Genomic DNA, 20707 nt, shown 5'->3' on the forward strand with positions numbered 1-20707 from the left:
TGTCCAAAGTGCAGCCCGGGGGCCATGCTAATTGTTAGCATGCTATCATTTTAGCCAATTTATCCATGTATATACAGCTATGGCATGATGTAGGGACATTGGAGGACAGTCTTGGCAGTTTGATGATAGCATGCTAACTGTTAGCATGCTGTCATTTTATCCAATTTTCTCATGTATTTACAGGTATATACAACTGGCATGATGTAGGGACATTGAAGGACATTCTTGGCACGTATGATGATAGCATGCTAACTGTTAGCATGCTATCATTTTAGCCAATTTACCCATGTATATACAGCTATGGCATGATGTAGGGACATTGAAGGACATTCTTGGCACGTATGATGATAGCATGCTAACTGTTAGCATGCTATCATTTTAGCCAATTTACCCATGTATATACAGCTATGGCATGATGTAGGGACATTGAAGGACATTCTTGGCATGTTTGATGTGAGCATGCTAACTGTTAGCATGCTATCATTTTATCCAATTTTCTCATGTATTTACAGGTATATACAACTGGCATGATGTAGGGACATTGAAGGACATTCTTGGCACGTATGATGATAGCATGCTAACTGTTAGCATGCTATCATTTTAGCCAAATTACCCATGTATATACAGCTATGGCATGTTGTAGGGACATTGAAGGACATTCTTGGCATGTTTGATGATAGCATGCTAACTGTTAGCATGCTATTATTTTAGCCAATTTTCTCATGTATTTACAGGTATATACAACTGGCATGATGTAGGGACATTGAAGGACATTCTTGGCACGTATGATGATAGCATGCTAACTGTTAGCATGCTATCATTTTAGCCAAATTACCCATGTATATACAGCTATGGCATGATGTAGGGACATTGAAGGACAGTCTTGGCAGTTTGATGATAGCATGCTAACTGTTAGCATGCTATCGTTTTAGCCAATTTTCTCATGTATTTACAGGTATATACAACTGGCATGATGTAGGGACGTTGAAGGACATTCTTGGCATGTTTGATGATAGCATGCTAGCTGTTAGCATGCTACCATTTTAGCCAAATGACCCATGTATATACAGCTATGGCATGATGTAGGGACATTGAAGGACAGTCTTGGCATGTTTGATGATAGCATGCTAACTGTTAGCATGCTATCATTTTAGCCAATTTACCCATGTATATACTACAGGTATATATAGCTATGGCATGATGTAGGGACATTGAAGGACAGTCTTGGCAGTTTGATGATAGCATGCTAACTGTTAGCATGCTATCATTTTAGCCAGTTTACCCATGTATATACTACAGGTATATATAGCTATGGCATGATGTAGGGACATTGAAGGACATTCTTGGCACGTATGATGATAGCATGCTAACTGTTAGCATGCTATCATTTTAGCCAATTTTCTCATGTATTTACAGGTATATACAGCTATGGTATGATGTAGGGACATTGAAGGACAGTCTTGGCATGTTTGATGATAGCATGCTAACTGTTAGCATGCTATCATTTTAGCCAATTTACCCATGTATGTATATACAGCTAGCTTGGCATGTTTGATGTGAGCATCCACCTCCAAGTGAAAGTGTCAAGTCTTTTATTAAAACAGGTAGCTATACCGTACATAGAAAATACATTTCACAGCTGACAATGTTCAAGTTTTCTGCGGCGGTCACGTCTGATGCGATTATTAAAGGAGGAGATGATCCGTGGTGTAAATAGGTCCTGTCAATCAGGATAGAAAAGTCAAAGCGATGGCGACGTGCGCAAAGTGACATTGCTTCAAATGAAGGCGTGAAAGAAAGGAAATCTACTTGTAGCTTCATGTCGTCGTCTCGGAGTTTCACCGTGTGTCACAACGTGAATCCAACACAATCCAAGACATTTTTCAATTAAATCTGGTGACAAAGTGGCATCGTCTTTACCTTGAGGTCAAATGTCAGCAAGCGACTGGCACAGTTTTCATTCAGGATGTACAGCGTTGAAGGCCTTTCATAAATACGTGGACATTCTTTAAAAAAAAACACCGGGATTAAAAAGCACCATTAAAAATACATTCACAGGTCAAGTGGTGAGGTTGGTCACTTTCTGCAGGACAGCAGTGCTCAGGCTGAGGGAATGGTCTTGAGGGAAAAATTCCCGGAAGAGGAATGACAAAAGCATCTGGAAAAAAGGGAAAAAAAAAAACTAATGATATTACACTTCCAACTCTGTAGGTCTTCAAGCATCTTCAAATCATACACAAGTCGTCATGCTAACATGCTAACTTTAGCATGCGTTTCAAAACAGCCAAAAATGATACTCTGCTTCCGTTAGCATGCTAAAATAAGTTAATGCATGATAGCATTAAGTATTTCTGTGTTTGTACTTGCAGCTAAAACTCTGTATGCTAACATCAGCATGCAAATGTTAGCATGCAAACACCAACATCAGCACGCTAGCATGCAAATGTTAGCATGCAAACACCAACATCAGCACGCTAGCATGCAAATGTTAGCGAGCATAGACCAACATGAGCATGCTAGCATGCAAATGTTAGCGAGCATAGACCAACATGAGCACGCTAGCATGCAAATGTTAGCGAGCATAGACCGACATGAGCACGCTAGCATGCAAATGTTAGCATGCAAACACCGACATGAGCACGCTAGCATGCAAATGTTAGCATGCAAACACCGACATGAGCACGCTAGCATGCAAATGTTAGCATGCAAACACCGACATGAGCACGCTAGCATGCAAATGTTAGCATGCAAACACCGACATGAGCACGCTAGCATGCAAATGTTAGCATGCAAACACCGACATGAGCACGCTAGCATGCAAATGTTAGCATGCAAACACCGACATGAGCACGCTAGCATGCAAATGTTAGCATGCAAACACCGACATGAGCACGCTAGCATGCACATGTTAGCATGCAAACACCGACATGAGCACGCTAGCATGCACATGTTAGCATGCAAACACCGACATGAGCACGCTAGCATGCAAATGTTAGCATGCAAACACCGACATGAGCACGCTAGCATGCAAATGTTAGCATGCAAACACCGACATGAGCACGCTAGCATGCAAATGTTAGCATGCAAACACCGACATGAGCACGCTAGCATGCAAATGTTAGCATGCAAACACCGACATGAGCACGCTAGCATGCAAATGTTAGCATGCAAACACCGACATGAGCACGCTAGCATGCAAATGTTAGCATGCAAACACCGACATGAGCACGCTAGCATGCAAATGTTAGCATGCAAACACCGACATGAGCACGCTAGCATGCAAATGTTAGCATGCAAACACCGACATGAGCACGCTAGCATGCACATGTTAGCATGCAAACACCGACATGAGCACGCTAGCATGCAAATGTTAGCATGCAAACACCGACATGAGCACGCTAGCATGCAAATGTTAGCATGCAAACACCGACATGAGCACGCTAGCATGCAAATGTTAGCATGCAAACACCGACATCAGCACGCTAGCATGCAAATGTTAGCATGCAAACACCAACATCAGCACGCTAGCATGCAAATGTTAGCATGCAAACACCAACATGAGCACGCTAGCATGCAAATGTTAGCATGCAAACACCAACATGAGCACGCTAGCATGCAAATGTTAGCATGCAAACACCGACATGAGCACGCTAGCATGCAAATGTTAGCATGCAAACACCGACAGTGTTCTCAGTTCTATTGATAAAAATGGCAAAAAAAATACTACGAATGTTTGCATGCTAACACTTAGCATTATAGCATTGTTTCTATAAGTTTGTACTAAACAGTTTTAAAAATGAGCACGCTAATGTTAGCATACTATTTTCTTGCGTGGATTCTAGTGCTAAAAAGAGGCGTGTCCATGGAATCTAATGAGGATAAAAACAGGGAAAAGTGACTCACATAAACCAGTGCTTTGTTTTTGCCAGCGTCCTGGAAAAGGTTCAACACGTTCTCCATGTCAGTCTTCTTGAGGACAAGGTAGTGAGAGTCTAGGAGAGAAGAAAGCATCAGCCAACGTCACGCAGCCACCATGGCTCATCCCGCCAGCGTCGTACATCGAGCACTGACGAGGTGGTGCGCTCGCTCCCGGCTCTCCTTTTTCTCCTCTTCCGTGCGGGGGGGCCCCGGGGGGAGGGGATCCGGAGGCCATACTTTGTCGCACAGAGTGTTGACGTAGGCGGCCGTCTCCGCCTCGGTCGGGTTGATCTTGTTCAGGAAGGAGTTGACTTTCCTGCGGAGACCAGCAGAGACCGCCGCGAGGTCAGAGGGCGTGCGTGGGGAAGGAAAAGGCGGCGACCTCACTCACTTTTTTAAGATGGGCATGACGGGTTTCAAAATGGCGTCAAATATGTTGATGAGAATGGAATTTCCTAGGAAGACGACAGCAACGTTAGTCGTGGAGCCCGAACACACAGATGCCTACATACTGGCCGCCAGCAGCACGCGGACCCCAGCTTGGAGGCAGCCTCTCCTCCATTGTAGTCAACATAGCTATCCATCCATGCTAAGCTAAGCTAGCATTTCACCTAATTTCTGGGAAACATGGATATCATCGTGGGAATACAGACGGAATAGGATGGGAATACAGTAGGGATGTCCGATATCGGCTTTATTGCAAAAACCAAGATGCCGATATCGTCCAACACTCAGTGTCCGATACCGATATCAGCCGATATCGTCCAACTCTGTGTCCGATACCGATATCAGCCGATATCGTCCAACTCTGTGTCCGATACAGATATCAGCCGATATCGTCCAACTCTGTGTCCGATACCGATATCAGCCGATATCGTCCAAGTCTCAGTGTCCGATACAGGTATCAGTTGATATCGTCCAACTCTGTGTCCGATACAGATATCAGTCGATATCATCCAACTCTCAGTGTCCGATACAGATATCAGTCGATATCGTCCAACTCTGTGTCCGATACAGATATCAGTCGATATCGCCCAACTCTGTCCGATACCGTTATCAGTCGATATCGCCCAACTCTGTCCGATACCGTTATCAGTCGATATCGCCCAACTCTGTCCGATACCGTTATCAGTCGATATCGCCCAACTCTGTCCGATACCGTTATCAGTCGATATCGCCCAACTCTGTCCGATACCGTTATCAGTCGATATCGCCCAACTCTGTGTCTGATACGATATCAGCCGATATCGTCCAACTCAGTGTCCAATACCGATATCAGCCGATATCACCAACTCAGTGTCCGATACCGATATCAGCCGATATCATCAAACTCTCTGTGTCCGATATCGATATCAGCTGATATCGTCCAACTCGTGTCCGATATCGATATCAGCTGATATCGTCAAACTCTCAGTGTCCAATATCGATATCAGCCGATATCGTCGAACTCTCAGTGTCCGATATCAATATCAGACGATATCATCCAACTCAGTGTCTGATACCGAATCAAATGACTTAACAAGGAGAAATGATTTGGGGAAAGAAAAACACAAAAATGGAAAAATCTGAATAAACTCGGAATAATGTAAGGAATCTCCGCTCGGCATCTTTGTGCGAGGCGGGGGCAGGAACCCACCTGAGATTTCCTTCAGCAGATCAAAGATGGCTTTGGTGGCCTCCAGCTGCTCCCAGGATCCTTGGCTCCTCGGCTCCTTGTTGGACGCCTTCTCCTTCTTGGTTGACCTGGCGCTGAAATGCAACCATGACGGCCCCTCCGTGTTCCCCCCGTCAGGGTCTCCGTTTTGGCCACAGGTGGTGGGCGTGTCATCCGGATCCTCCTCACTGGGGTTTTTGACGGAGGCCAGAGATTCTTGGGATTTGGAGCGCGTCAGACCCTTGATGATCATTTTGAAGTGTGTCAAAGGGTTGTCCGAGTCCTCCGACTTGTCCCGCCCACAAGTCGGACTGGAGGAGTCGTAGTTTAAAGATGATTGGGGTTCCTTCTCGGCTTCGGCTTCCTCAGGCGGTTCCAGCAGAGGCTCGCATGGCGAGATGACGATCGTGGGAACTGAAAGGCCGTGAAGGACACAGGCGGTCTCTGAGGTGGCGCCGGGATTTGAACCTTCCGTTGTGCTCATTTCTTTTGAAGCTTCTGTCGGTGGGATGGAGCTCTGTGAGAGGAAAATAAAACAATTACACATCAGGAAGACACGCACCACGGAACACCATGGAACCCCTTGGAACACCTCAAAACACCACGGAACATCAAACATCATGGAACACCACGGAACCCCTTGGAAACCCTTGGAACACCATGGAACCCCTCGGAACTCCTCAGAACACCACAGAACCCCTCAGAACATCAAACATCATGGAACACCATGGAACCCCTCGGAACCCCTCAGAACATCAAACATCATGGAACACCACGGAACCCCACGGAACCCCTCAGAACATCAAACATCATGGAACACCACGGAACCCCTTGGAACACCATGGAACCCCTCAGAACACCACGGAGCCCCTCAGAACATCATGGAACACCACGGAACCCCTTGGAACACCATGGAACCCCTCGGAACTCCTCAGAACACCACGGAACCCCTCAGAACATCAAACATCATGGAACACCATGGAACCCCTCGGAACCCCTCAGAACATCAAACATCATGGAACACCACGGAACCCCTTGGAACACCATGGAACCCCTCGGAACCCCTCAGAACACCACGGAACCCCTCAGAACATCAACCATCATGGAAGCCCTCGGAACCCCATGGAACCCCTCAGAACATCAAACATCATGGAACACCACGGAACCCCTTGGAACACCATGGAACCCCTCGGAACATCAAACATCATGGAACACCATGGAACCCCTCGGAACCCCTCAGAACACCACGGAACCCCTCACAACATCAAACATCATGAAACACCACGGAACCCCTTGGAACCCCATGGAACCCCTCAGAACATCAAACATCATGGAACACCATGGAACCCCTTGGAAGCCCTCAGATCATCAAACATCATGGAACACCATGGAACCCCATGGAACCCCATGGAACACCATGGAACCCCTCGGAACATCAAACATCATGGAACACCATGGAACCCCTCGTAACCCCTCAGATCATCAAACATCATGGAACACCATGGAACACCATGGAACACCATGGAACCCCTCAGAACATCAAACATCATGGAACACCACGGAACCCCTCGGAACATCATGGAACACCATGTGCAGCGTTAGCCCTGTGGTACTGCTGCTACTACAGTACTACTACTACTACTACAACTACTACTACTACTACTGCATGTTCCTAGTTGATCAGAGAGCAAGGGAACAATGCTAAAAATAAAGCCCAGCTATTCCAATCGGATCCAAGCTGTCTCATTATCGGACACGGAGCCCTTTGCTCTCCAGCCATGGTGTTCCATGGTCCAACACGGCATACGAGATACGTAAAAGACCCGTCTAACGTGTTTCCCCTCCAGACGCCACTTAGGATGACAGCCGCTTGGCCCGTTTGGCTCCGCTGGCCTCTCCTAGGAACAACACAGACGCTTGGCGGGAAGACGCCCGTCATGGAAGAGAGCTTCTTTGGATTAGGAATGACTTTGATGTGGACTCCTCTTAGCATCCCTCAGATAGCGTCCTTGCCTTCTGGGGGATCTTCTTAGCAACATGGTGGGAACATCAACAGTGGGCTAACGTGGATACATGAGGTACCCCCAGGTAAGGTATCCAACATGGGTACATGAGGTACCCCCAGGTATCTAACGTGGTCCCATACTAGAGCCCCCCATCGTCGACTTTGAACACACAAAAAAAGAAAAAAACGTTACCTCTTCATCCTCTTGACCTGGGGTCAGGAAGTAAGCCAACCCGCTCAGAAGACCCCAGACGCCCCCGTAATGTTGCTCCTCACTCAGCAGCTTCTCCAGAGGACAGAGGAACTGGAATACGGGCTGAGTGTGTCCAATCAGAGGGTCCCGTACCAAGTCCTGGGAAAGCAAAGATCAGGTTTAGGATGGACATGGAGCCTTGGTGGTGCTTTTTGGAGGCGCAATAGGTGCGCCCCAATAGGTGTATTCTTATCCTCGTCTCTTTTTATCTGTTTTGATATCTTTAGAAGCTCCAGGAAAGAGAAAGGCATGTGTTCATGTCTCATAGGAAGAATGTGGATGATGCTTTAAGTCATGGACGATACCAAAGTCCCTTCTTCCTTACCTGGAGGAAGTGCTCAACCGAGAGTTTGGCTTTTTCTTTGGCCTCATCGCTGACCTCCATCTCGTCGAGTTGGAAGATAGCAGGTAAGCTAGTGGAGTCCTGGAAAATGCAAGTGTGTCATTTTTGCGTACAGAGAACACAAACAGTACAAAAACTACAGTACACGCTTTTCAGGCATACCATGATTATGATGAACATCCAGCAGCAACACATCATTTCGGCATGACTTTGAAAACTCTACTGACTTTTTTACTCTTGTTTACTCTGCTTTGGCTGAAACACCAACATTAGCATGCAAACGCCAACGTTAGCATGCTATCATGCTAATGTTAGCAAGCAAACGCCAACGTTAGCATGCTATCATGCTAATGTTAGCATGCAAACGCCAACGTTAGCATGCAAACGCCAACATGAGCATGCTATCATGCTAATGTTAGCATGCTATCATGCTAATGTTAGCATGCTATCATGCTAATGTTAGCATGCTATCATGCTAATGTTAGCATGCTATCATGCTAATGTTAGCATGCAAACACCAACATTTAGCATGCTATCATGCTAATGTTAGCATGCTATCATGCTAATGTTAGCATGCTATCATGCTAATGTTAGCATGCTATCATGCTAATGTTAGCATGCTATCATGCTAATGTTAGCATGCTATCATGCTAATGTTACCATGCTATCATGCTAATGTTACCATGCTATCATGCTAATGTTACCATGCTATCATGCTAATGTTACCATGCTATCATGCTAATGTTACCATGCTATCACCAACATTAGCATGATAGCATGCTAATGTTAGCATGCAAACACGTTTTTCTCAGTTCTATTGATAAAAAATACTATGAATTTTAGCATGCTAACACTTGATGGAACACCCGATGACATCACTTCCGGAACTGAGGCTGAACTGTGAGAGCTAGCTCGTCATTGCTGGCAAATCCACTGTAAAGGTCATTCTTGCTAATTTACCGTTTGCTTTGAACGTAGAACATCATTCCAAAGAATATGGACGCTATTTAAGCTGAATGAATCATTTGAGGGGCGCCCACGTACCTGCCACCTGTTTCGGAAGTAGATGAATTCCATGTATTTCTTCTTGATGTCCCAGTGTAGATTTTCAGGGCTGTCCCTCTCCTCCAGGTGAACCGTGAAGATGAGCTCCTCATTTTCCCACTCGGCCTACAGCAAACAAACACACACACACCAACACTCCAAATGTGCTTCAGAGATAAAATACCGTCCAAGGACAAGCTTTCACGGAGCCTCTGCAGACAAATCACAGGCCCCGCAGGGCACCCCCCGCACCCCCCCCCCCCGTCAGGATATTTATAACTCACATGAGGGATGCTGACAGCCCAGCAGCCCACACGCCACATTTCATAGGACAGCTTGAATTCCATCATATCCTCTTGGACGCTTGTCAGGTAGTTCTCCAGATCGCTGTCCTCCTAATGGGGTTTGGCCGCGGAGCGACAATGAGTCTGCCATGTTTCACAAGCGGCGTGACGGAGTGCGACGACGGGCCTCACCCGGTCCGACTCGTGCTGGCTGTGAACCGAGCCCTCTCTGCTGCTGACCTCGTCCTCGGTGGACGCGTCGCCTTGGGCCGCCATCAGCCTCAACACCAGCTCCTGCTCCAGCTTTTTCATTTTCTTCTTCTTGGCTTTCTTGGTCTTCATCTTGTCCACAAATTTGGACCAGCCTGCTTTTAGCTTGTTACCTGCCAGAAGACGGAAAAGCAGATCAAACAACGAAAAACTCCAAAGTCAAACAATTAGGAGTTGAACGAAAACAATCTGGACAAGATGCCCTCAAAGGTCAAACTAAATCCTGGGAACCTTCAGCTCAGTGGATAGAATAGTGTTTTACTTTTACTTGGCCTTTTTTTGTGTGACGTCACCAGAGAAGGTACCAGTGATGAAGAAAAGAAAAAGTGTAACGATAGCCATAGAACAGGAAATGGAACTTACAAAGCGTCTGGTTGCCGAGTACAATATCTACAACAAAACGTCAAGCACTAAAATTGCATCATTCACATTAAAACACATTCAAGCATCCTACAACATGGGGTGTCCAAACTGCGGCTCAGGTGGCCCACATTGTAAAAATGCAACCCTCTGCAAACAAAACACAAAAACAGAGGGAAGGAGCAGAAAGATTTACCAAGAGTTATTTGTTCTTCTCTACAAATATCGAATTATAGGAATTTTTCCCACCAAATGTATGAAATAAACGCAATTAGTGACATAAACACAGCCAAGGTCAATAGAGGTCAGTGGACAAAAAGCGGCCTCTTGCCGTCTGTGGCGCTGAGGCAGTCTTCTCAGCATCAGAAGGCGTCCATGTAATCGTCCATAAACCAAAAACATGATATGAACGGTTGCCCAAATGGCCCTGATCTGGCCCAGCAAGGTGTACTGTATTCGGGCACACGCTCCGAGCAGCCGGCGTTGGGGAGTTTTTTTAATGTGAGATTTATGGATATCATGTGATCATTTCCTCATCATGCACCCCGACTAAAAGAGAAGATCCGTACCATCACCTGTCCATCAATGTCCTAACATCTCAACCCTATGCATCGTTTCATGGCGTCCACCAGCATGCCGCTTCGCCGCCAGGCTGACTAACCACACCAAGCGACACTCCGCTATTGTGCCCGCCCCCGTAGACACACCCACCAGGACATAATTTTTGCTTTGTTATTGTTTGGTAAAACATCTACAGCAACCAAGAAGAGTCCAGCTGCCTTGCTTCTATCTCGTTATTGCACAGACGAGGCAGACCTCATGCTGTGAGCGTGTGAGCGTGTCCACCCCCAGACAGCCCCCCCCCATCTCATATTTACAAAGGATATATCTCGGAATCCTACCTTGACCTTTGGTAGAAAAACACCAATAAAGCAACATTGTGAGGAGTCATAGCAACGCTTTGGTGGTTAAAGAAGCTGACGAGAAGACCTGATAGATGATAGATGATAAATAGATCATAGATAGATGATAAATAGATGCTGCACATTCTAGTAGGCTGCTTGTTTGTCTGCATCATGTAAATTCGGGGCGGTGATAGTCTCATATGCACAGGGCTCATTACGACACCGTAATGATTGTTTGCATACAGCCCGTCGTCAAGGCAGCAAATAAACGACATGATATTAGCTCAAACAAACAATAGACAGCGGGGACTTCCGCTGTGATAATACAACGCAGTTCTGACGGCGCACCATGGAAAAAAAAAAAATATGAAAATACAGTATAAACAATACTGATACTTTTATGATGTGTACATGATTTCCCTGTGGGACACCGAGATGTTGGAATAAGAAAAACAACATGAGTACTACCAGGAGAACCAGAGTACAGAGGGGGAGGAGCCGCCTGCTGTGGCCTGGTAAGGTGCACTGTATTCGGGCACACGCTCCGAGCAGCAGTGATATAGTTATTATTATAGTAATGGTAATGTTTTATTTCATTTAAACATGCATCAGATTACAATTGAATGCATCCCATAATCAGTTCAGTTCCACATGTCCAAAAGGAGTAGGAAGAAGCAAAGCTTATTAAATCCTACCCCTCCATCTGGTACTTTTACAATCACTAACTGTTACATTTGTTCACTTCCTGCTTTCCATAATACAGTTTAAGGTTTTTTTGTTTTTGTTTTTTTTTAATAATGTACTACAAGTAATTACTCGAAGTACGAGTAATTAACATTTTTACGCCCTACGATTACGACGGCTAGCTGCTAGCTGGCTAGCAAAAGGTAAAGCTACATAATGGTGCTGTTTTTTCTTTTCTATGTTGCTTTCTTGTTGCGGTGCCTTCAATGCAGCCAGGAAAGAAGCTCCACTAATGATTGAAATACTGTATTAAGTACTGTAGTAAGTACTAAGTAAGTATTAAGTACTGTATTAAGTATTCCACGTTATCATGAATGGAGATGTTAATGCCATAACATTTGTGGATTGTGTTCTATAGCAGGATTTCTACGTGGAATGGGTGTGTCCCATAATGTGCATTAATGAGTGTTGTGTTCATGTCCATCAGGACTGTGTACGATTCCAAAAGGTGCATTTTGCTTTAAGGATGGTGTAAAAGTTTAAATACGCAATAAAAAGACCATGAAGCACACCTTTGCTCTTCCCTTTGATCCTGCTCCCGGTAGGAATCTCCGCTCCCTCCGAGCTCCTGGAAAACAAAAGACAACAAGTTAGGACAGCGAGGAGGACAGAGACGTGGATGTCATGTCCACGCGTCGTTACTCCTCACCCTTCACCACGCTCGCCCTCCTCCTGCGACGAGGTCAGAGAGACCTGCTCCAGGTCGGAGGCGCACAGCTCCTCCATGGACCCTTTGGGTGTCACGCTGTCCAGCTGGCTCACCACCAGCTGGTTGAGGTTGTCAGGGTCAGACAGCCATGTCACCAGCAGGCCCAGGCCTGGGGGGGGGGGGGGCAACAGACACTCGGTGAGGGAACAGGAATATTTGGGTCCATGTAAACGCGGCTACTGTTTCAAATCAACATATGGTTACCATAAGTCCACAAACGCTTCAGGCCAGGTGGCTCCACCCCCAACATCCTGGTTCTACCCGCCTCCGGGCAGCACACCAGGGCGCTCCAAGAGTGTGTCCAAGTACAGTGCACCTTGCTGGGCTACACTAGGTGGCTCCACCCCCTATATATCCTGGTTCTACCCGCCTCCGGGCAGCACACCAGGGCGCTCCAAGAGTGTGTCCAAGTACAGTGCACCATGCTGGGCCACACTAGGTGGCTCCACCCCCTATATATCCTGGTTCTACCCGCCTCCGGGCAGCACACCAGGGCGCTCCAAGAGTGTGTCCAAGTACAGTGCACCATGCTGGGCCACACTAGGTGGCTCCACCCCCTATATATCCTGGTTCTACCCGCCTCCGGGCAGCACACCAGGGCGCTCGAAGAGTGTGTCCAAGTACAGTGCACCTTGCTGGGCTACACTAGGTTGCTCCACCCCCTATATATCCTGGTTCTACCCGCCTCTGAGAAGCACACCAGGGCGCTCCAAGAGTGTGTCCAGGTACAGTGCACCTTGCTGGGCTACACTAGGTGGCCCCACCCCCTATATATCCTGGTTCTACCCTCCTCCGGGAAGCACACCAGGGCACTCGAATAGTGTGTCCAGGTACAGTGCACCTTGCTGGGCTACACTAGGTGGCTCCACCCCCTATATATCCTGGTTCTACCCGCCTCCAGGGCAGCACACCAGGGAGCTCGAAGAGTGTGTCCGGGTACAGTGCACCTTGCTGGGCTACACTAGGTGGCTCCACCCCCTATATATCCTGGTTCTACCCGCCTCCGGGCAGCACACCAGGGCGCTCCAAGAGTGTGTCCAGGAACAGTGCACCTTGCTGGGCTACACTAGGTGGCTCCACCCCCTATATATCCTGGTTCTACCCGCCTCCGGGCAGCACACCAGGGAGCTCGAAGAGTGTGTCCAGGAACAGTGCACCTTGCTGGGCCACACCAGGTTGGCCCCACCCCCTATATACTGGTTCTACCCGCCTCCGGGCAGCACACCGGGGCTCACGAAGAGTGTGTCCAGGAACAGTGCACCTTGCTGGGCTACACTAGGTGGCTCCACCCCCTATATATCCTGGTTCTACCCGCCTCCAGGGCAGCACACCAGGGCGCTCCAAGAGTGTGTCCAAGTACAGTGCACCTTGCTGGGCCACACTAGGTGGCTCCACCCCCTATATATCCTGGTTCTACCCGCCTCCAGGGCAGCACACCAGGGTGCTCCAAGAGTGTGTCCAGGTACAGTGCACCTTACTGGGCCACACCATGTGGCTCCACCTGCTCTCTAGCCTGGTTCTGCCAACCACTTGGAGAGTGTACCCAAGATGGGCCACTTTCCAGGTTCCAATGTAAGCTGGTCCTTTAAAGAGCAGGATCCAGGCGGCCATGACAGCCCACTTTTCTGTTTATGTAATATCTTTCTGTGTTCTTAATATCCCCCGTCCTGATGTGGAAAGATGCAAAAACATACAAATATTTTTTATGTTGTGGGTGTGGCTTACATGACAGGGTGCTCTGTTGTCAGGAAATGACGGTACTAACAAGGGAGTGGAGATACACAAAGGTGCATTCGGCACCTCTATATTGTATATTTTGTCATATCCCAGACGTCTAATATCTTGCATGAAAGCATCTTTTAAAAAAGCTAGTCCTGCTATCAGCATGATAAAGCCAATTACAGCTGATACAAACGGCATTATGAGGGAGAGAATTGCCGTGCGTGATATTGCCAAGCCAATTATGCGGTGTATAAATACAACGTTTCATCAATACTTCATTCATTGGGTGCCGGCCAACAAAAATAGCAGCAAGGCAGCCTGGACTTGAGAGATAATTCTTCAATTATGGTTGTAAAAGTCATTTATAGCAAACGCACGGAAAAGTGTGTCGCGCAGAAAGATTAGAGATTTTATGTTTCTGTGTTTTCTGTTTAAAGACAAAACCCTAAAGGCGCTAAAGTAAATCTCTGCAGAAAAATGCTCCAAAAAATGGATATTCCAGTTCAGTATTGGAACTCGTCTAGCCTTCATGTTGGCTTTTAGACGCCTTAAAGTGCTTTTAATTAACCTTACACGCGGTTTAGCGTGTCTGCAGCTTTAATTCTAATACCGTGTTTGACCTCGCCCGTCACCCCCAACGAGCTCCGTGGTGAACTTAACCCACTTTGACATAAACACTGCAAGTGTGCACTTGTCCGACATACTAGACATAGTAGACGCCGCAACACAACATGGCTGTCTAATAGAGGACTAACACTCGAGTTGACGTTAGTATTTAATAAGATAGTCGGCAGCCGAGGGAGCGTAGCGACTTAGCATCCCACTGCTGGGGTTGCATCATCAGGCCGCGAGAACATGCACGTGAATGGACTTTTTTTTTTACTACACTCGTATGGCTGGACTGCGGATATTTAATGGTGGTTGTTGGTTTGATTCCCTCTTATGTTCACAATGCTACAGCAATTTTATGTCAACACAAAAACATGATGCTTTGTTGTGGACAAAAAAGGTGGTATTTTTGGCCGTCTAAAAGGTGGTAATACTTTTAAAGTACTTTTATCAACACGTACATGCTGTACGTGACGCTGCGGCCACTTGAGCGATGCTCCACGGTTCCGCCCCCACTGAATGCTATCAATGTTTGTCACACTAGCATAGCTATTCTTCCGGTATGTGCCACCAGCTTCCATAGAAATTCCATTATGGAGTTTTGGCATTGCTCTACTAACAAACACTGATCCTCTGTACCTCATGGAGGTACCACAACAGAATCCCTTGAATGCATCCTTACCCTTTAAGGCAACAATCTCATTCAAGGCACAGCGGTTGAGTTCTTGGCTCCAGAGATGCTCAGGCAGAAGGTTACGCACCAGAGCATCGGAGAGCTCCCTGAGCAGAGCCATCTCCTCGACTCTGCAGCCGAACATCACCTCCCTGGTAAAAAAAAAAAAAAAAAGAGCAGATGAAGAACATTCAACGGCCTGCAATGATGTTCACCATCACATGTAAGACTCCATTTTGGCAAGAAAAACAGCCACCACTGCAGGTAAATCCCATAACAGGTGGTCAATTATTCATAGGTGGTAAAACATCCTGATACATTATGGGGGGCAAAGAGCAGCAAGGCAGCGAACGCATCAATTTGGAGGGTGTTAGAACATACACCCCCCTTGGGGACACTATACATTCCGGCTGAGTCTTTGTGCTTTCATTTGTTTGGACACTGAAGGTATTTTCCATGGGAAAGAATAAAGGAAAAACAATAAAAATATGTAATAGGTCTTTCATTTTAACTCTTATAAATAAAACTTCCCATCAATTCCCGATTATAAGTCGCTACTTCTCCCGAAAATCAAACATGGTCACCTGTCGGACTGCTTTGCATTGTGCAGATGCTGCGTCAGAATCCGAATGGAGCCCACCACCAGCTGGCAGACGTCAAAGTCTCGCGTGTGTGCGATCACGCGGTCGATGACGGTGTCGAATTCCCTGCTGAGCACCTGGTGTAGAGGCTGACGCTCAAACGGCTCGGGGACGTCGTACCACGGCACCACCAGACGCGCGTAGACGCGATGGAACACTGCGGAGACACGCCACACAAAAGCACGGTTTGCGTGTAAACATCAATTATTATGCTGGACCTTCTTAAGGGATAATAAACTTTAGAGTAGTCAGTGTACAGCTTGTATAGCAGTGCTGATTTACTGAAAATAAAAAGGAGATGCAGAGGATTCGCCCCGACAACCAACACTCCCTAGGATGTTTGGTCGGCAAAGTAAACAAAATGGCAACAGAGCTAAATAGCGTGCATCCATAGTAGGTCGTGCTAAAAGAAACGCTGCTCTTTAATACAGTCGAAAAGCAGCATTTCCAGAAATGCTGCAAACATTTCACAGACGGCACACACTTCCTGTGAGAAAATACAACAGCTAAATGGTGGGCCTTCACAGAAGGTCGTGCCAAAAGAACCGCTGCTCTTTAATACGGTCGAAAAGCAGCATTTCCAGAAATGCTGCAAACATTTCACAGACGGCATACATTTCCTATGAGAAAATACAACAGCTAAATGGTGGGCATTCACAGAAGGTCGTGCCAAAAGAACCGCTGCTCTTTAATACGGTCGAAAAGCAGCGTTTCCAGAAATGCTGCAAACATTTCACAGACGGCATACATTTCCTGTGAGAAAATACAACAGCTAAATGGTGGGCATTCACAGAAGGTCGTGCCAAAAGAAACGCTGCTCTTTAATACGGTCGAAAAGCAGCGTTTCCAGAAATGCTGCAAACATTTCACAGACGGCATACATTTCCTGTGAGAAAATACAACAGCTAAATGGTGGGCATTCACAGAAGGTCGTGCCAAAAGAAACGCTGCTCTTTAATACGGTCGAAAAGCAGCATTTCCAGAAATGCTGCAAACATTTCACAGACGGCATACATTTCCTGTGAGAAAATACAACAGCTAAATGGTGGGCATTCACAGAAGGTCGTGCCAAAAGAACCGCTGCTCTTTAATACGGTCGAAAAGCAGCGTTTCCAGAAATGCTGCAAACATTTCACAGACGGCATACACTTCCTGTGAGAAAATACAACAGCTAAATGGTGGGCATTCACAGAAGGTTGTGCCAAAAGAACCGCTGCTCTTTAATACGGTCGAAAAGCAGCGTTTCCAGAAATGCTGCAAACATTTCACAGACGGCATACATTTCCTGTGAGAAAATACAACAGCTAAATGGTGGGCATTCACAGAAGGTCGTGCCAAAAGAAACGCTGCTCTTTAATACGGTCGAAAAGCAGCATTTCCAGAAATGCTGCAAACATTTCACAGACGGCATACATTTCCTGTGAGAAAATACAACAGCTAAATGGTGGGCATTCACAGAAGGTCGTGCCAAACGAACCGCTGCTCTTTAATACGGTCGAAAAGCAGCGTTTCCAGAAATGCTGCAAACATTTCACAGACGGCATACATTTCCTGTGAGAAAATACAACAGCTAAATGGTGGGCATTCACAGAAGGTCGTGCCAAAAGAAACGCTGCTCATTAATACGGTCGAAAAGCAGCGTTTCCAGAAATGCTGCAAACATTTCACAGACGGCATACATGTCCTGTGAGAAAATACAACAGCTAAATGGTGGGCATTCACAGAAGGTCGTGCCAAAAGAAACGCTGCTCTTTAATACGGTCGAAACGCAGCGTTTCCAGAAATGCTGCAAACATTTCACAGATGGCACTTCCACAACTGAATGATGACATAACGTCATAGTATTATTAATAATTATTAATATCATGATATTATTATGACACAATATGATTATTTAACCCCAGTCCTCTGTGGCCCCTCATGTGAAGACACGTCCATGAGGCCCACTAAGCAGCAGACATGTTACTTCCTGTTCCTGACATAAGGCATGCATGTACACTAGCATCCATCTTCTGTGGGGGGGTGGAGCCCCCCCCCCCCCTTCCCTTGTTTGATGTAACATGAGCTCCTTCCTCCTCAAAGTGTGTCAAGTCATAACACACCACGGCATTTGCTGCCACAACAAGCTTGATGTGGAAAAGGAGAAGGTGCTGCTGTGACACCACCTTCACTCCACGACACGCAGGGGGGGGGGGGGTTTGGTACACTCACCTAGCTGCAAAGATCGTTTGACGTGAGGATAGTGGCAGCCAGGGGAGACTCCGGTGGGTTTGCTGCCGTCCGACTCCGTGGCAGTGGGGTCCGGACACCGGAGCTCATCCACGGTGTCCTGGTACACACAAAAACACCTTCCTCGTCACGCTACAATGCAAAGTGAACGAGCGTTCCGACTCCATGATGGCTTTGCTTTTTTCGTTAAAAGTTTCACCTGGAGTGGGTCGTCCTCGGTTTGCGTGCTGCTCTCCTGGCCGCTGTTCGCCATTAAAAGCGGAGTGGACAAGCAAAAGAAGAAGAAACAAAGCAAATACTGCGCCAGTGTGCGTCCACAGTCGGTGAAGTACCACAGCAGGCCCAGCGTCACCGCGATGGACAGACGCCATCGATACATCTTTTCCTCGTCGTGATGATTAGCCTCTCTTTCGGCCCCGAACCCGAACACGGAGCGGAATGGCGGCCCTTCCGTCGAGCCGCATCGTCAAAGTGGCGAAGAATCGGGTGATGTTTGCTAGCAAAAGTCCAAGACCGGCTGCGGAAAACATGAAACTTTTCTTAACGCGGTAAAAGCGACGCTGTGATTGGCTGATTGCTGTCCGCGTGTCACCGGGGAGAAGGCGACATCTAGCGACTGGTATATGTAATTACATCTATCAAAGATAGTTTGTTTCTTGAATGCCGAAGCTTTGTTTACACACACAATTCATTCAATTTGTTTATTTTGTCCATTTATTTTATGATGAATATTTTCAATTAATACAAAAAACTATAAGCACATTTTGTTAGCTAAGATAGTGTTCTAAAAATACAGTGAAAATAAATTTGATGTTTCAAAATTGACACGAAATTAAGACTCGATAGATCAATTGCGTCTCAGCCAGCCAATCAGGTGTGACGTGGATAGTCACGTGACACCAGTCTTCCAAAAACGGAAGTCTGTGTGAGTTTTCAAATTATTATTAACACCGTACATATTTTAACAAATTTATTTTCTAATCACAAATTATTTTATTCAATGACATTTTTAGCGTAATTTGATGCTGAAAAACGGATTTAGTTAGCTAAAGTGTAAAAAAAAAAATCAATAAATGAGAATATTTTTATCGAGTTCCATTGTTGTTTGTTTGGAGTCAGGAGGCAACCTTCAAACCTGCTCCTTGCAGAGCAAATGGAAGTCAACTTGAAGCAATGAAAGCCTCCTTTTAAAGAAGAAAAAAGATCCCGATAAGCCAACTGACGTGACGGGGGAATTTCACTCTAAAGTGTTTGGAAGAAATCCAATTTCAGCTTCCACAGTCTCATTTTAGCCTCTGGTAAACTCTGGAACACTAATTGGCACAAATCAAACACCCCCCCATACCCCCATACCCCCCCATATGCATAAATGAAGAAGACTATATTTTAAAAGAGCCCGGAGGAGGAAGACGAGAAGCAAAGCAACTTGAATAAATGCTCCTGTGAGGATTGAATTCTTATTGGCTTTAAAAGGGGGCGCGGCCAAAGAAAACAAGGAATCTCCAAGGAGGAAGAAAGAGGAATGATCTTCGGTTAACGTCAAGCACATGCAGGAAGTGTGTGATGGTGACTTGGCTCCGCGTTACAGAAGGTCTTATGGCAGGCAGGATCCGTCTGATACAAATGGAACATCACTTCCACCACTCAGGAACAAAATAGAACAAAACAATGAGTTAAAATCATGAGATTAAATGTCAAAATGATGAGATTAAATGTAGAAATGATGAGATTAAATGTCAAAATGATGAGATCAAATGTCAGAATTATGAGATTAAATGTCAAAATGATGAGATTAAATGTCAGAATTATGAGAAAAAATAGAAATTATGAGATTAAATGTCAGAATTATAAGGAAAACATCTGAATGATGAGATTAAATGTCAACATGATGAGATTAAATGTCAGTATGATGAGATTAAATATCAAAATGATGAGTTTAAATGTCAAAATGATGAGATTAAATGTCAGAATGATGAGATTAAATGTCAGAATGATGAGATTAAATGTCAAAATGCTGAGATTAAATGTCAGAATGGTGAGACTAAATGTCAGAATGATGAGATTAAATATCAAAATGATGAGATTAAATGTCAAAATGATGAGATTAAATGTCAGAATGATGAGATTAAATGTCAAAATGCTGAGATTAAATGTCAGAATGATGAGATTAAATGTCAGAATGATGAGATTAAATGTCAAAATGCTGAGATTAAATGTCAGAATGGTGAGACTAAATGTCAGAATGATGTGATTAAATATCAAAATGATGAGATTAAATGTCAAAATGATGAGATTAAATGTCAGAATGATGAGATTAAATGTCAAAATGCTGAGATTAAATGTC

General features: G+C 45.7%; 1 protein-coding gene across 5 annotated transcripts; it reads right to left on the reverse strand.

The window, feature by feature from the left end:
• Positions 1 to 1558: 1558 nt before the first annotated feature.
• On the reverse strand, positions 1559 to 18969 carry si:rp71-46j2.7 (uncharacterized). 5 transcript variants are annotated; one of them, XM_058064929.1, is made up of 19 exons: positions 18563 to 18969; positions 18346 to 18463; positions 16078 to 16291; positions 15503 to 15645; positions 12430 to 12598; positions 12293 to 12348; positions 10135 to 10161; positions 9694 to 9884; positions 9502 to 9612; positions 9218 to 9343; positions 8156 to 8254; positions 7771 to 7929; positions 5555 to 6089; positions 4310 to 4373; positions 4059 to 4234; positions 3904 to 3992; positions 2081 to 2158; positions 1921 to 2006; positions 1568 to 1720 (listed from the first exon to the last, which is right to left on the reverse strand). In XM_058064929.1, exons 1-18 carry the CDS (start codon positions 18740 to 18742, stop codon positions 1962 to 1964), a joined length of 2580 nt encoding a protein of 859 aa, XP_057920912.1. In that variant the 5' UTR covers positions 18743 to 18969; the 3' UTR covers positions 1568 to 1720; positions 1921 to 1961. The 5 variants fall into 5 exon arrangements, with proteins under 5 accessions (XP_057920911.1, XP_057920914.1, XP_057920913.1 ...); XM_058064928.1 differs by having other exon boundaries at positions 1559 to 2006; XM_058064931.1 differs by lacking the exon at positions 10135 to 10161 and having other exon boundaries at positions 1559 to 2006; positions 18563 to 18968.
• Between the last annotated feature and the right edge of the window lie 1738 nt (positions 18970 to 20707).

Source organism: Doryrhamphus excisus, chromosome 2, assembly GCF_030265055.1.
Source record: "Doryrhamphus excisus isolate RoL2022-K1 chromosome 2, RoL_Dexc_1.0, whole genome shotgun sequence".
NCBI lineage: Eukaryota > Metazoa > Chordata > Actinopteri > Syngnathiformes > Syngnathidae > Doryrhamphus > Doryrhamphus excisus.